Genomic DNA, 15,523 nt, shown 5'->3' on the forward strand with positions numbered 1-15,523 from the left:
CATTCTCTGTCTCTGTCACTTCTGTCATTTCTGGGAACCGGGCTGGCCCCCTGGGCCAGGTCCTGGGGGTCTGGATGTTCTGGGGACCCCCACACGGTAAATCTGTTATTTCTGAACCGTTTCGGACGCGGGGTGGCTCGCTGGAACCGGGCCGGCACCCAGGGTGCGTTCCTGTGGGCCTGGAACTTCCGGACCCCCACACGGAGTTGCACCACGGTGTGTTTTTGTGTTGTCTTTGTATCAGTCTCTGTATATTTGATGTGGTCCAGTGTCTTGTCTTGTGGTGCTGTATCACTGGTTGTTCAGAGACCTGACTCAACCAGAAATTACATTTCATAGCAGACGCTGCCATCTGTTGGTTAATGCTCATCACTACAAAGACTTTGATGGTGTTTTTGTTTTTTCAGAATGACAAAACGAGACAAAAAGAGAATTTAAAATGCCTTTATTTAAATAACATTCAGTCCCCCGAGAGAGAAAAAATAATCTTTGTAGCACAGTGTGACTTGTGGCATAGCATTTGTCGTGTACTCCGCGTCGGACTCGCAGGGTAAGACTCACAGTGGCCAGCCGCAGCTGTAGTGGGCAGAGCGGCCGCCTCTCCTCAGTATAATGTTACTGTTGAAATGTCCCTGAACAATACCCTTAAAGGGACACTTTTTTTTTGTTGCTTTTTGCAACAACAAAAAAATGTTAATGACGTTTAGAAGATTTGTAACACTTTCCTGGGGGTCTTTATGTGTGTAATATGTGGTTTTAGATATTTTAGATTTTTAGCAGTGAGCCCAGTGTCTGATGTATGATGTCATGGACACTGGGCTCACTTACTTCCTGGACCCTCCCCCTATCAGTCCCAAACCTTCAAATTGCTCTCAATTAAAGGAGATAGATACTCCAGGGCAATAGCATAAACACAAAGAGCTTTAAATCTTAAATCTAAATATAAGATTTAGAAACTTTTAGTAATTCTAGTAAAATGGCGAAAGGGCCTTTCTGTGTGGAGTTTGCATGTTCTCCCCGTGTCCCCTAGGGTAGGTACCCTCACAAAAAACATGCAGTAATCCTGGTCTCTAAACTACCTCCCCCTGGCCAGCCGGGGCGCCTGATGGAGGGGAAAGGAACTGGTCGGAATAACGTGTCCCTTCCACGCGCTACGTCCGACCGGGGAAATTCTCCTCTGTCAGGTGAAAAGAAGCAGCTTGGACTCCTCATGCATAGAAGGAGGCATGAGGTCAGTGTGAGGAAGTGTAGCGCCCAGGATTACTTAGATAATTGGCACTGGGTGAAAAGAAAAACTGGGTTACAAAATCGTGGGATAAAACATTTAATTAAAAAAAACAAAAAACAAAAAAACAATCTTTGTTCTGTACATACAATTGTATGGTATAAAACACTGAAGTCCTTAAACCAGAAACCTAACCTTAACCTCAGTAAAACTAAACTCAGTGGATGGGGGCGTTTCCAAGAACCTGGAAGAACGACAGTATCCGCTGAAGATCCCCTCCTCGCCATGGGAAATGGGCTCCCTTCCTGGAGGAGGAGGGCTGTCCTACAGCGCAGGCACACCTGAACTTCCAAGCGCGGCCAAAAGCCGCTGTCTGTCGGTAGTCTCTTCCTGATTTTTAGACAGCTGGTGGATGGAAATGAAGCTCCACCCATGTGGCAGAATGCTTTTCTGGGAATCTGGCCGACACAGCATTCTGTCCCAATGGGTGGAGCTTCATTTCCATCCACCAACTGTCTAAAAACTCGGAAGAGACGCCGGCTTTTGTCCACGCATGGAATCCTAGATGTACTTACACCTTTACTGAGACAACATGTAGTCCAAGGAAGTGAAGTAAGTGTCATGGTCACGTGACTGGACGCCGGGGCTGCGCCATGACACTCTTCAGTGGCAAATCTCACACCAGAAGTGCGATGAATACATGGCAGTGGATGGGAGCCCGCTGGACATCTTGACACATTATTTATAGAATCGGTTCAGGAATATAAAAGAAGACATATCACAGATTGTTTTCCGAGTGGGTGTTTTTCGACTTGCAAACTATTTAATTGTATTGAGGTATCTAAACAGCATAGAGTAAGTTTCTGCCTGGGCTTAACCTGACTCCGGCAGAAGGTGGCAGTATTGAGTTCACAAGTTCACAATTCTGTCTCAAAAAACCCTAAAGCCCATGTTGGTTTTAACTCATCAACATTATAAACTAAATAACGCCTTAAATATGTTGAAAATATAGTGGTGTCATTGGTGTTTGATGAAATACTTTCACTCAAGTAAAAGGTACCTAGCAGTATATCACAATGTAATATGCTCTTACAAGTTCATGGGTTGTATTCAGAATTTTACACAAGTATTGCCAGTTGCCAGAAAAATATACTTACAGTACCAAAGTAAAAGTAAATAACAGACAGTTATTGAACATCCAGATATCCAAAATAGGGAATATGCTAATTAACTCTCTGTTGTAGTAACAACCTGCCTAGTATACAGTAGTTTTAAGTAGTAATAGTAGTCTAGTAATAAATAATTGTAGGGAAAGTACAATATTTGCATGTGAAATGTAGAGGTAATTTAAGTGTCATGTCCCTCAAAATAGTAGGCATACAGTACTTGAATAAATGTATTTATGCATTCATATTTACAAATATTTCGATAATTTAATTCAAAGGAGCTTTAGTAAGAATAACATTATTTAACTCCTACTGAAAATGGATTAGCTGGCAAACAGCTGTCAATCAGTGACTGTCGATCAGTCAATATCAACACCTGTTGAGCAGTGAGAAACGTACACTCTGCTGTTTGGATACCTAAATAAAATGATAAAATGATAAAACAAGTAGTAGAGGATGCTGAAAACAACACGCACATCCAAGTACCTACGTACTAGGCAGGGTGCTGGATTAAACAAAGTCAAGTCACAAGTAAAGAAATTAAAGAAATAACTTGCTTTACTTAAAGTGGTTTTATTTTCTGCTCCCAGAACAAAGTAAAGAAAGTTCTGGGAGCAGAAAATGGTGTGTTGATTTGTTTTTCTTTCATTTCAGTAGAAAGCAATGTATTCATGTATTCTTTTATTTTCCAGAAGCGATTATTGTAATGGTCTGTCAATCATTCATAAATAGTGTTTATTCAGTGTCTACTCAGCCCCACCCATTGTGACGAATCTGCCGGCTGGAATTGCAGACAGTCTTCACGTTCAGAAACGTACTTTGTGCTCTTTGGATAGCTCTATACAATTACACAGTGTACAGTGTGCTTGTCCACTCTGCTCCATTCACTCCAATGTATTCCCTGCATTTTCTGACAGCTTGAATTGCATGGTAGAGAAAATGACCTTGGAGTCTTTTCCTCATAATCTTCCTTGATGTAGTCCAGGAAGTAAGTGAGCCCAGTGTCCATGACATCATGACACTGGGCTCACTGCTGAAATCTAAAATATCTAAAACCACATATTACACACACGAAACCCCCAGGGAAGTGTTCTAGATCTTCTAAACGTCATCATTATCATATATTCATTATCAACTAGAGGAAGCTGGAATTTTTTTTTAGGTAATCAAACCTAAAGACTGATTGTGAAGTCAGTGTAAGTGATGTTTTTGTGTTAAATTGCTTCCAATTGCATCCATCCTCCAATCAGGGATGATGCAATGAGCAACAACACTAAACACTAAAGTAATTGAAGCTAATTAATGGGTTCTCTCTCCTGATTGGATGAAATTGGTGGCTTGACTGTAAATATATCTTTCGGATATTAAAGAGCAGGAGAGACGGGGAGACCCATGTTACTGAACAAACACTATTTATATAGCAATGATTGCTATCACAATATAGAGCTTTATACTATTATTGTTTTTTAGCCAAACTATTTACTTGCTGAACTCGGGCATCAGTGAAAACAACATGAAGCTTGAATGTGAGCGTTAAACAGTGGTTAAAATCGGAGAGAAGATAATTTTCATTATCAGTCCATATATTCTGTCACAGGTTTGAGGTTGCAATGCAGAAGACAATGCTTAAGGACCCCTCATGTGCATTGCACCCACAGTCACCAAGTTAGGCAGTTATACATGATGTCCACTTGAGGGAGTCAAAGGTTTGGATTGTTAACTCTGTTGCTACTCCTGTTTCCTTTGGAAATGTCAGCATCAGATCCAAGCAACACTTGACATGTAATGGTGTTAAACAACGGTATCTTTGCACTTGCACATCTAGTAGAGCATGTTGTGCCAGATATCAACCTGTTTCAGAGTGCATGAGTGCGTGATATCATGCTGATATCGTGTCCTGCCAAGACATTTGAAATGCAGTTTCAAAATGACAGACCCCCGGGGACCCCCACACGGACTCGGACGCAGTGAATCTGAAAGAGTAATCTGTTATTCTGCTATTTCCTGCTTACAGTTCTGGTGGAAGACGTTATGTCTTGCTTGATATCGTTCACTATGTATTAATGGTGTAGTCTTAATAGGCTAGAACCTCCCTTGCGAACAGAAAGGCAGCAGTTTGGCTGCTGTAATGTTAAGAAGTAATTGGACATTGTTCTCACTAGTGTGAGAATAATTAAACGCCTTTTTTATATATAAAAGGCGTATATAAAAAAAATTAAAAAGACAAGACAACCGAGGCATTCAACTAATGTTGGATAAACTACAATAGTATAAATACAAAATATATAGCGAAAATAATTAAAATATCCTAAATCTAAATATAGCCAAAGGAAATTAATGGAAATAAAATGTAAAACAATGATCTCCAATCTTACTTTGCTGAATGGTGAAATTACATTCAACTCTGTTTCCATGTGGTAATTTACATTAGATTTGAAGTCTGTATGTTATGTGTGACAGAGAGACTCGTCTTGTAAATCTGTACCTCCTGTTCCTCAGCCCGTAGTTCTCAACAAATCCCCATAACCCCCAATCTGTGTTGCCCCTGGTAACAGGGGGAATGCACGTACTGTATAGACGTCACGCTTAGCGTTGGGAGGGGTTTAAAAAAGGGTAGAAAATTAAGAGAGGGAGAGGAGAAGAGAGAACGACGCTAGGAGAGTGAGAGTGAGAGGGAGAGACGGAGAGAAGGAATTCAAGGCAAGAGAATAGGCACTAAACGACTGGGTGATATATGGCAGAAGGAACAATTCATATGCTTTGCTGTTATATTGGCACTTGGCAGCAGTTTAAACATTCTCTTAAATAGTTCCATCCATGCACCTTTTCATCCGCTTTTGACAGGGGCAAGGTGATGATAAATTGCAGGCTGTTGCCCTCTCTTTATTGCTGTCCTTTCTTTGATGGTTGAGTGTCTGATAGACTGCCATGGCTTGAATTTGAATAATGGCTGCATTTCAATGATGTGGTCGTTGCCAAAGGCTGTGGACACACTAGCATACGCAAGCACACCTTTGGCAGCCTGCATTTGGTATGAAGGTGCTATCAATACTGGACAGACATATATTGACAGTTGCAAATTGCAGCAGTCATTATTCAATATTTTTTTTATTTTTCAGGCTGTTCACATGGGACTAACTTTATTTTCACCGCTATGGAGCAGTAGAATATGGTGTTTGCAAATTTACTACGTAGATTTTCCCCCCCCATATATACAGTACTTACAGAAAACGGTGTAGAAACTGTTACTGGACGAACGGCACAGTCTTGGTTTCCTCTTTTCTCTTTATACCCTCTCCTCCACACACGCATACACTATCTATCTATCTCTCTCTGCCCCCCTCGCTCTCATAAACCTTAATGCGTAAAGTAATAGACAATGAGTAAACATAGACAGACCGTGGCGTGCAGCTGGTACACGCTCGACCTCTCTCTTGCTGCTAGGGGATGTCTTCCACAGTAATGACTAGACTGAGGGTTACTCAATAACCAATGTGTGCTTTTACTGCCATGTGCTGCACATGCATATACACTCTACAACAAACACACATGCCGTCAAAATGTTATGATCAATCAGCTTTACCATCTTTCTCTCGCACGCACGCACGCACACACACACACACACACACACACACACACACACACAGAGACACGTCCTCCTTGTCTCAACTGTCCTCTCTCTCTTTTCTCACCCCCTCTCTCACTCCGTGTTACTTGCTCCCTGCTTATTGTGTACACACACTCATACAAACGCCCTCCTCCTGGCTTTTCCTCAGTTCCTCTGTCAGCTGAGCTTTAGGGCAAAGATAAGTAGCAGTGCTGGTACGCTGAGCTGAGGAGAGGAGGAGGAGAGAGGGAGGAGGGCCTGGGAAGACGTACAAGTGGCAATTCTGTGGAGGAGCCCGATGCCCTGCGCATACACACACTGGCACGCACTCGCGCTGCGCTCTGCTCCAAAGGATCAGTAGCTTAGAAACTGGCTGCAGTCAGCATTCAGTCTCTCCATGCAAGAAGAAGGCAGGGCTGCCTCATCTGAGCAGAGCAGAACTGGACCGATCCGGACTGGACTGAGTCATACTGGAGGGGTTGGGGTGGGGTTGCTTTAGTTTTTCCGGGTTCAGTTCAGCAGACCGGGCTGGAGCATTTTGGGCTGGACTTAACTGAGGGGATTAGTTCAGATGAAGTCATGCTGTTGGGCTAGACCGCCATGGACTGTTGTTGAGCTTGCTTGTTGAGTGGGGGCAAAAAAATAACAATAATAATTTGACTGGAAGCAAGGGGATTCCCTCCCCTCTCATCCTCCCTCCCCATTTTCCTTCATCCATCCTTCTCATCCTCTCCATTCCACTTTTTGCTGCAGACACTCATCACTGCACACACAGAGGAAGACAGCAGAGTGTTTCTATCTATAGGCTGGGAGAAGGAGGAGAACAAAGGGAGGGTATTTGTCATTCTTATATCCCCTGGTGATGTACACTTGGCAAAAGGAATTACTGGTCAATCATCCATTTCCCATTTCATATCTGACAATTCCTGTTGGGATTTGAGCTGCATTGTCAGTTGGCTTGGCGAACATTTGTTGTGACTCCTGGACGTCTGGACATTTATTGCATAGATCACTGAATTGTCCTACCTATTGGATCTGCCTGGCTAACTTTACCATCCAGTAGACCGGTTGGCGGTGTAGCCGGGGGTGCAGCCATGGCCCAGCAGGCAGGGGTGACCCTCCAGGACACGCTGGCGGTGCCCCCCATGCCCAAGCACTCGGGCCTGAACGAGGACCTGGTCAAGATCCTGAGAGAGAATCTCCTGCAACCGGAGAGGCCACGGGGAACCCGGCGCTCCCCCTCGTCCATTTCCCCCCGCCTGTCGCCCCGAAACTCCCCGCGGCTGCTGCGTCGCATGCTGATAAACAACAACAGCCACAAGCAGAGGCGCTTCACCGTCGCACACACATGGTGAGGAGGCAAGGCTGGAGAGAGATGCTCTGCAGCCCTGCGGCTTGCTGTATACGTGTGGGTGTGTCACACACACACAGAGAGAGAGAGAGCGAGAGAGAGAGAGAGAGAGAGACTGATAAAGACTGTGTGTGTGTGTGTGTGTTCACTAAACTTCACTAATGCCCAGTTGTGTGAAGGTCGAGTGCTGGCTGTTTGTATGCAGGGGAGGTGCTGTGATAAGCTATTTGAGTGATTAAACTTCTCTTTGTTTGCTGTTTGCCTTGAGCACTTGCCAGTCACATTGAAATAGCCTGTGTGTGTTATGCCCTCATAATCCTTCCTATTACATGTACTGTATTGGTATTGTTGTGTGTCTTTTTGCTTATTTGTTTATTGCTCACTCGTAAACTCTTTCTCTCTATTTCAATATCTATCTATCTATCTATCTATCTATCTATCTATCTATCTATCTATCTATCTATCTATCTATCTATCTATCTATCTATCTATCTATCTATCTATCTATCACACACACACACACACACACACACACACACACACACACACACACACACACACACTCTTTGACTCTTAATATTAATAATATTCCGCCTTCTCTCTCTGTGTCTGCCTGTCGGTCTCTCTCTCTCTCTCTCCATCTCTTTCCACCCGCTTTGGGTCTTTCTCTCTAGGTGGTTTACAGTAATGCGGTATCTATCTATCTCATAATGTGGAGGCAGGCTGCTATCTTGTCGGAGTGCTAAACTAGGAGACCCCCCCCCCCCCGCCCCCTCCATACTGCAGATGCTCCCTCAATACCTGCCTGCCTGCAGTTGCTGACTGTTAATTAGTCTTCTATTCCTGGCTGTCTATCTGCCGCCCATGCAGCCGCCCACGCCTCATCCTCCCCTCCCCTATTCTTATCTTTCTCCCTTCCTCTTTTCCCCCTCCTTTAGCCTACCCTCCATCTCTCTCCGTCTCTTTTATCAACTGTATACATACTGTGTATATACATTTTGTATATACATACTGTACACACACACGAGCACACACACAGGATATTCTGTGTGTGTGTGTGTGTGTGTGTGTGTGTGTGTGTGTGTGTGTGTGTGTGTGTGTGTGTGTGTGTGTGTGTGTGTGTGTGTGTGTGTGTGTGTGTGTGTGTGTGTGTGTGTGTGTGTGTGTGTGTGTGTGTGTTTGTTTTAAAAGCAATAAACCCCTAGAGACGCCGTGGTATACAATGATTTTAGAACTGTGGCGTTCTTCTTTTTAGCCACAGCGTGGAGCGCCTAAAACCCCCATAGCTGTTCTAAAATCAATGTATGGCTTAATGCTTTTAGAAAATGTATGCCAAATATGGCAACATATGATATCAGTAACAATTTGACCACAACAATAATTGCTATAAGAAAGTAGTCCCTGGCTGGCTGCCTGCACAAACAAGGTGGTTGTTATGCAACGTTTACAGATGGACTCTTCTATGCATGGAAGGTCCCATATATTAAAAAATGCAACCGGAGAATGGAAATGATATGATATATATGATATATGATATAGGTGCTTTATTGTGTATTTATCCTTGGTGATGCTATGACTGTATGTCATGAAGTTATATGTTATGTCACTTTTTTTGTAAATCAACTAAATCTGACATATTTGACGTGGTAAGACAATGCGGTCACAGCCAGGTGTATGTAAGCATAACAGTAGTGGCTTCAAACGCATTAAAATCACAGACCAGATTTTGTTTTTAAAATTATATACAGTATGTGTGTGTATGCTACAGTATATGTTGTTTGTAATTGTTTTAGGAAATGAGCATTTGTGCCTGTCGTAGACATGCGCAGAGCAAGTTCAGTCAGGGAACCTCAGTTCAGTCGCGCCTGCCGTTAATTGGGCCACCGCAGCATCAGGCTCTCATCCACATGATTCACTCAGCCAATCACACGCTCACCCCATCTCATACCAGCTACTTTAACCGGAGGTTTTGCATTCCTCCTCCTGCTTGCTTGCTTACTGCTGCTTTACTGTATACTGTGCGCTGCTGTATACAAGTGCACTGCTCACCCACCTCCACCCCAGCTACCACCTGTCGTTTTGGATCTACTGTTTAGGTACGGGGGATTCGGAGTCCCTATGGTCGGGACTGATGCGCTTGAACTGAGTACCTAAAAATCAGATCCAATACATCGCCAAACCATAATAAATATATTGTATTACTTATCTTATATTCAATAAATATATATATTACATCCTTCTTGAGTTGTCTGACTGAAACATGGGAAACAATGCCTTAAAGTGAGGATGCTTTAAAAAATAATCTCACCAATAGTTGTTATTGATCAATTATCAAAAAAAATTTGATAAACAGAAGAAAAATACATCAATATTTGGTATGACCACCCTTTGTGTTTGTAATGACACCAATTCTACACTTGTACACAGTATATTAAGGTACTCAATAGATTCCAAAAATGTAGAGGGAATTTGCCACAGTTCTTTGGTTTTAAGCTGTCTCAAACTGTCTCTTCATGTAATCCCAGACTGACTCAATGTTGATATCAGTTCATCTGTTGCAGGACTCAGTCATTGTTCATATTTTCACTGAAGTTAGTCATACTTCATGATTCTGGCTGTATATGGTCATGTTGCAGAATGCATTGGGATGGATCATGGCTCTGGGACGATGCATGATATTAGAATCTGCCTGTACACCTCAGTATTGAGGAGACCACTAATCCTCGGTAACATATCATTGCCATCCAACATGGGATTACTCAAATGTATAAAAAATGTTTCACCTGTGAAACCACCTCTTACTTTACATCTCTGTTTACATCTTTGTATAATTTTTTATGGCTTGTGCTGAATTGAACACAGAGCGTGTTCCTAATCTGCTGCTGATGAGACAGAGAAGAAATGTTTTTCCAAATCCAATAACACGGAAGTCTTCCCTGTATGACTGAGGGTTAAATGGTGACTGTTAGCGAAGAACGCCATCTATCGTAATATCGTTTTGGCGGTGTGGGCGTTGGAAAGAAACATGTCAATACATATGATGAATGAATGAGTTTTAACAGCATATACATATTTCACTGCAATGTGTCACTATTTGCAAAAGGAATTAGCCTACATTAGATATAGATTATTACTAGATATTTCCTATTGACGCAGTAATGTAGAAGATAATAAAAATAACCATGAAAGACAATGTTTTAATCTGAAGTGCCTAAAGCATTTGTGCAGTATTGTTATGTTATGTAAATTAAGTTTTGTATTTATATTAATGTATTCCATTCCATCTCTCTGCTGTGCTCCCCACCATGTGTAGCTTTGTTCCATCTCTCCCAGAGAGTACCAGCCCACCGGAGCTGGTCAGGGCTGTTTTGATGAATTACCACCATCCCCTTCACATTGAATTCCATTAGCTGCTATTTCTCTAACATCTCTTTCAATTTCCTCCCTTTATTCTTGTCGCTGGTGTGTTCTTCTTACTCACAGGCTGTTAATACTGTTGTTTCGTGTTCCTCCTCTTTCTGTGCAGACTGTCTTGTCTTTCTGTTCTCTCTTTTCCCGGTAGCTTTTTCTAAATCCATCTTCCCTCCATGCTTTCGCATGTGTCATTTCCCCTCCCTTGCCTCTTGAAGTGATGGAACTAATTGTTGTGAGAGAGATGGGTGGGATTTGGACACTAAATCTGGGATTTGCTCATGGTTCCTCCTATAGCTTCACCGTTTTTAATTTCATACAGCTTTGTGTGTGTGTGTGTGTGTGTGTGTGTGTGTGTGTGTGTGTGTGCGCGTGTGCGTGTGCATGTACGAGTGTGTGTAAAGAGGATCCATGCACATGGATATGACCGTGACCATATGCAATTATGCATGGTAGCATGAGCTCATAAATGTCCCTACCCTCATATTTTAAACCGTTATGCAACACAAGCTCCCGATGTTCCCCAAGCTTCTTTCTGAACAGGTGCTTATTTCTGCACCTTGAGATTCAGTCCAGGAGCACCCTCATTTCTGTCACACATTTGACCCCACAGAAAGGTTGTAGCTTTAGTAGTAGACCGATCTGGTGTTATGTAGTTAGTAGCGTGGTAATCTAAAGGTTGTAGCTTTAGTAGTAGACCGATCTGGTGTTATGTAGTTAGTAGCGTGGTAATCTAAAGGTTGTAGCTTTAGTAGTAGACCGATCTGGTGTTATGTAGTTAGTAGCGTGGTAATCTAAAGGTTGTAGCTTTAGTAGTAGACCGATCTGGTGTTATGTAGCGTGGTAATCTAAAGGTTGTAGCTTTAGTAGTAGACCGATCTGGTGTTATGTAGTTAGTAGCGTGGTAATCTAAAGGTTGTAGCTTTAGTAGTAGACCGATCTGGTGTTATGTAGTTAGTAGCGTGGTAATCTAAAGGTTGTAGCTTTAGTAGTAGACCGATCTGGTGTTATGTAGTTAGTAGCGTGGTAATCTAAAGGTTGTAGCTTTAGTAGTAGACCGATCTGGTGTTATGTAGTTAGTAGTGTGGTAATCTGAGTTCCCAGATGAAGTGCTTTTCTCATCGGCATGACGGAGAGAAGACGTCAGTGAGTGCTGTAATTTTAGGACAAGAGACAAATCGATTTCTGTGAGGCAGGGCTGCTCCGTGTGTGTGTGTGTGTGTGTGTGTGTGTGTGTGTGTGTGTGTGTGTGTGTGTGTGTGTGTGTGTGTGTGTGTGTGTGTGTGTGTGTGTGTGTGTGTGTGTGTGTGTGTGTGTGTGTGTGTGTGTGTGTGTGTGTGTGTGTGACCGCACGCACGCACGCTTGTGTGTGGGTGTAGCCCTGTGTGTCTGTAGGCAGAGACTATCAATCAATACCAACTTAAGTCCGGTGGTTTATTTATCACAGATGACGTCATTTTCTTGGACGGAATATAGAAATGGAAACTTATATTATCAGTCTTCCAATATATTACCTTGGCAGCTGGTAGTATACCAGAGCGCCTCACCCCAATAAAGCCTGCGTTTGTTAACCCATTAAAACCCAGGACAGAATACCTTGTTCACAGTATGACAAGAATCTGGAAACAAATCAAAACTTATTTTGGGAGCAACTCACTATCTTTTCTGCTCCCTAAAGGAATCCCCTCATTTGGTGATCTTTATAGACGAATCCATGGAGCTGTGCCCTGTAGGCCAAGTGTAGCTAATGAATGTTGAGGTGTAAAGCTGTGCTTAATAGTACACCTCAGCTATGGCCGCGCCAAGGGCACCCCTCTGTGGATTCATCTATATGCCTAGATGAAACATTTGGCTCATTTGCTCAGTTGCAGGAAAAATATAGACTCCCACAAGTCCCCAGGAGTAATTGTTTTAGGTTTCTACAGGTTAGGAACTACATCCGTAATTTTTCTCCTACTTTTGAGAGATCATCACCTTCCCGCCTTCACCCTTAGATAGGCTTCTTCTAAAAATAATAATATAGAACCAGACAAGAAGGTGTCACATTTGTAGGAGTCGTTACAGACACCCGCGGCACACTGCCAGACTCGGGACTACCGGCCAAGGTGCCTGGACCGCTGAGCCACGGCCCAGGCCTGCCATGTTCAGTTTTGAGTCGTACATAAACTCCATTATTCCAAATCAAAACTACATAAAGATACCCTATTCTTCGCACTGTCTGTGACAAATGGAATGCAGCTTCGCCCTTTGCCGTCAGATATTGGATTAAGATTTCTCAGACATTTTCTGATATTTTGAGTATTCTTATTTACTTCAGTGCATTCCTATCATTGTGCTGTATCTCGCTGGCTGATGTGTTAATGCATTACTCTTTCATACAGTACAGCTTTCAAAATGAAATGCCTGATGTCAACACCATCGTCATCTGAAAGTTATGAAGTGTGTGTGTGTGTGTGTGTGTGTGTGTGTGTGTGTGTGTGTGTGTCAGAACCACATATTGAAACAACATTAGGAAGCATGTGTAAATAAGCAATTACACTTTAGAAACAAGCCCCCAAAACTACCAATATGTACAAGCTTTACTGAAAAACAAGGATTGTAGTCGCTTAGTAATAATAAAATCACACCTGTGTGAATTGAGGGGCGCTAATATATTAAAGTCTAACTCATGTTGCTATGATTAGGTGATGTAATGGTGATGTAAAACAAACGCAGACAAAACAAATATTAAACTCTTTATTGTTAATGGCATTTAATGTTTGTGTTGGCAACTAAACAAACATTAAACTCTGTCCATTGTCAATGGCGTTTTTAATGTTTGTTTAACTAAAACAAACATTAAACCTGTATATAGGAGGGGCTGGCGCCCCTCAATAAGCAAAGTGAAGTGAGGGGGCGGCGCTCTTATCATCACATCATCACTTTTGTCTTCACTGTTTGTGTTTTCGGAATTTTTGTTTTTACACAAACACAAAAAAATGGCTGGGGAGTGGGGACAAACACTTAAAACTGGCCATACATTATCAATGGCATTCCATGTTTGTGTTAGGACAATGTTTGTGTTTACACTCACCCTTAAAGCTGGACATAGGAGGGGCTAGCGGCCCTCAATAGGCGGACATGGCAACACTGGGTGGGATTGGGAAAGAGGGCACGAGGAGAAAGAATGACTGCTTAATAGTTGTGTAACTTGTCTTTACCTGAGCAGCAAGACAGTATGCCAGTAAGAGGATTATTGAGCATGAGGCGTGCATGCGTGCGTGGCTGCGTGCGTGCGCGCGCGTGTGTGTGTGTGTGTGCTAGAGAGACAGGAGACAAAGAGGGAGATCTACACGGATGGAGAGTGACAGCGAGAGAAGGAGAAACTGTGGAGTGGCCTCTTAAGTGGCTCAGGGGTTGACAACCTCAGTCTAATTTACTCCAATCGCCTCCTCATTGTTTTACAGCTGCAGGGAAGCACGGCGGCTACAGGGCTGTAAATCTGGTGACATACATGGCTCTCAGTGGCCACACTTCATTAGCACTTCAAGGCAATTTTTCTCAATGGACCGATCAGTGTGATATACTGTACTGCTCTGATGTTGGGGGATAAACGGGCCATATGTATGAAGGATATATGCATAGAAATGTATATGCAAAATAAAGTACTGCAAACGTAAAAAAAAAAAAAAAAAAGACTGAACTATTGCAAGTAACAGTGTGTCCGGGGGCTGCTGGAGTTGCGGTAAAGCGGTGATGAAACGTGCCGTCGGTACCCCTCACTTTGCTGGTGAAGCAGACATTGTCAGCAGCATTGTTTGTCACTGATTCCCACTGATTGTCTTTGACATTTTACCTAGATTTGGAAATGTTTAGGGTATTTTTCAAAGGATTTAAATCACTTTGATGATATACTCTTCATTTGCTAAATGTAGAGGTTGAAATCATCAGCAGGGACATTGGATGTGTCTTACTTGCTCGCTGTTACATTGGTTCCAACGTTGTATTCACTCACTCCAAAATGGTTAATATTCGTCAGTCCAAAAGGGGTAATATAGTCCAAGATAATTAATATCGATTAGACAGTTAATTTGCTCTTAAAATTGGACAAAGATAAATCAAATATAGATTAAAAGATTAAGATGATAAATTGTTAATTCATACAATGCAGTGGTGGTTATTTAAATGTTATAATATGCACTAGCATTGGTACATTCATTGTTGCCTTAAGAGAGCCATGCAGCCATTCCTTATCAATTATGCAAATTAACAAGTGCTGACACAGTCAGTGGAACAATGCAAGCAAAACAAGTTTCTTATCGCTTGATTCGCTATCACTTTTTTGTAATTTTGTGGATTATTGCACACAGAAGTTTACAAATGTAAAATGAGAACACCCCCGGTACGCACTGAAAGAGACATATTTCAGGCACAATCAGGCTCTCCCACATTAAGAATAATAATACCAGGAATTTAAATTGCACTTTACTAAGTACTCAAATCGCTTCACATTCACATGTATGTGTGGGGGGCCAAGTTGAGAGGAGACAAATAAGAGAACTATTAAGACAATAATGTAGGATAATAATTAAAAGCACACTAAACATTAGAGCAGAAATCAAAGCAAAGGCAATTCTGAACAGGTGGGTTTTCAAGGTGTCTCTGATATTTTTAATGGGGAGTGCATTCCAGAGGGATTGGGCAGCCACAGAGAAAGCCCTGTTGACCCAGGTTCGGGGCCTGGTCTTGGGGACCTCCAGGAAGTTTGCAGAATTACAGTACAA

At 42.4% G+C, this 15,523-nt stretch overlaps 1 protein-coding gene across 2 annotated transcripts in view; it reads left to right on the forward strand.

Annotated features, from left to right (window-relative positions):
- The window catches only part of pde4d (phosphodiesterase 4D, cAMP-specific), a gene marked incomplete at its 5' end in the record, with an annotated part of 203,430 nt that overhangs the window by 52,933 nt on the left and 134,974 nt on the right, over positions 1 to 15,523 (forward strand). Inside the window, one exon of one of the 2 annotated variants that reach the window (XM_080765032.1) lies at positions 7,279 to 7,349. The exons of the other annotated variant lie outside the window; for it this stretch is intronic. Within the exon in view, the coding sequence (XP_080621158.1) occupies positions 7,294 to 7,349 (56 nt within the window). Of the gene's footprint in view, positions 1 to 7,278; positions 7,350 to 15,523 lie in introns of those variants that run through there. 2 annotated transcript variants of the gene reach the window in all.

Source organism: Protomyctophum bolini (genome assembly GCF_963924005.1).
Source record: "Protomyctophum bolini genome assembly, chromosome: 6".
NCBI classification, from domain to species: domain Eukaryota; kingdom Metazoa; phylum Chordata; class Actinopteri; order Myctophiformes; family Myctophidae; genus Protomyctophum; species Protomyctophum bolini.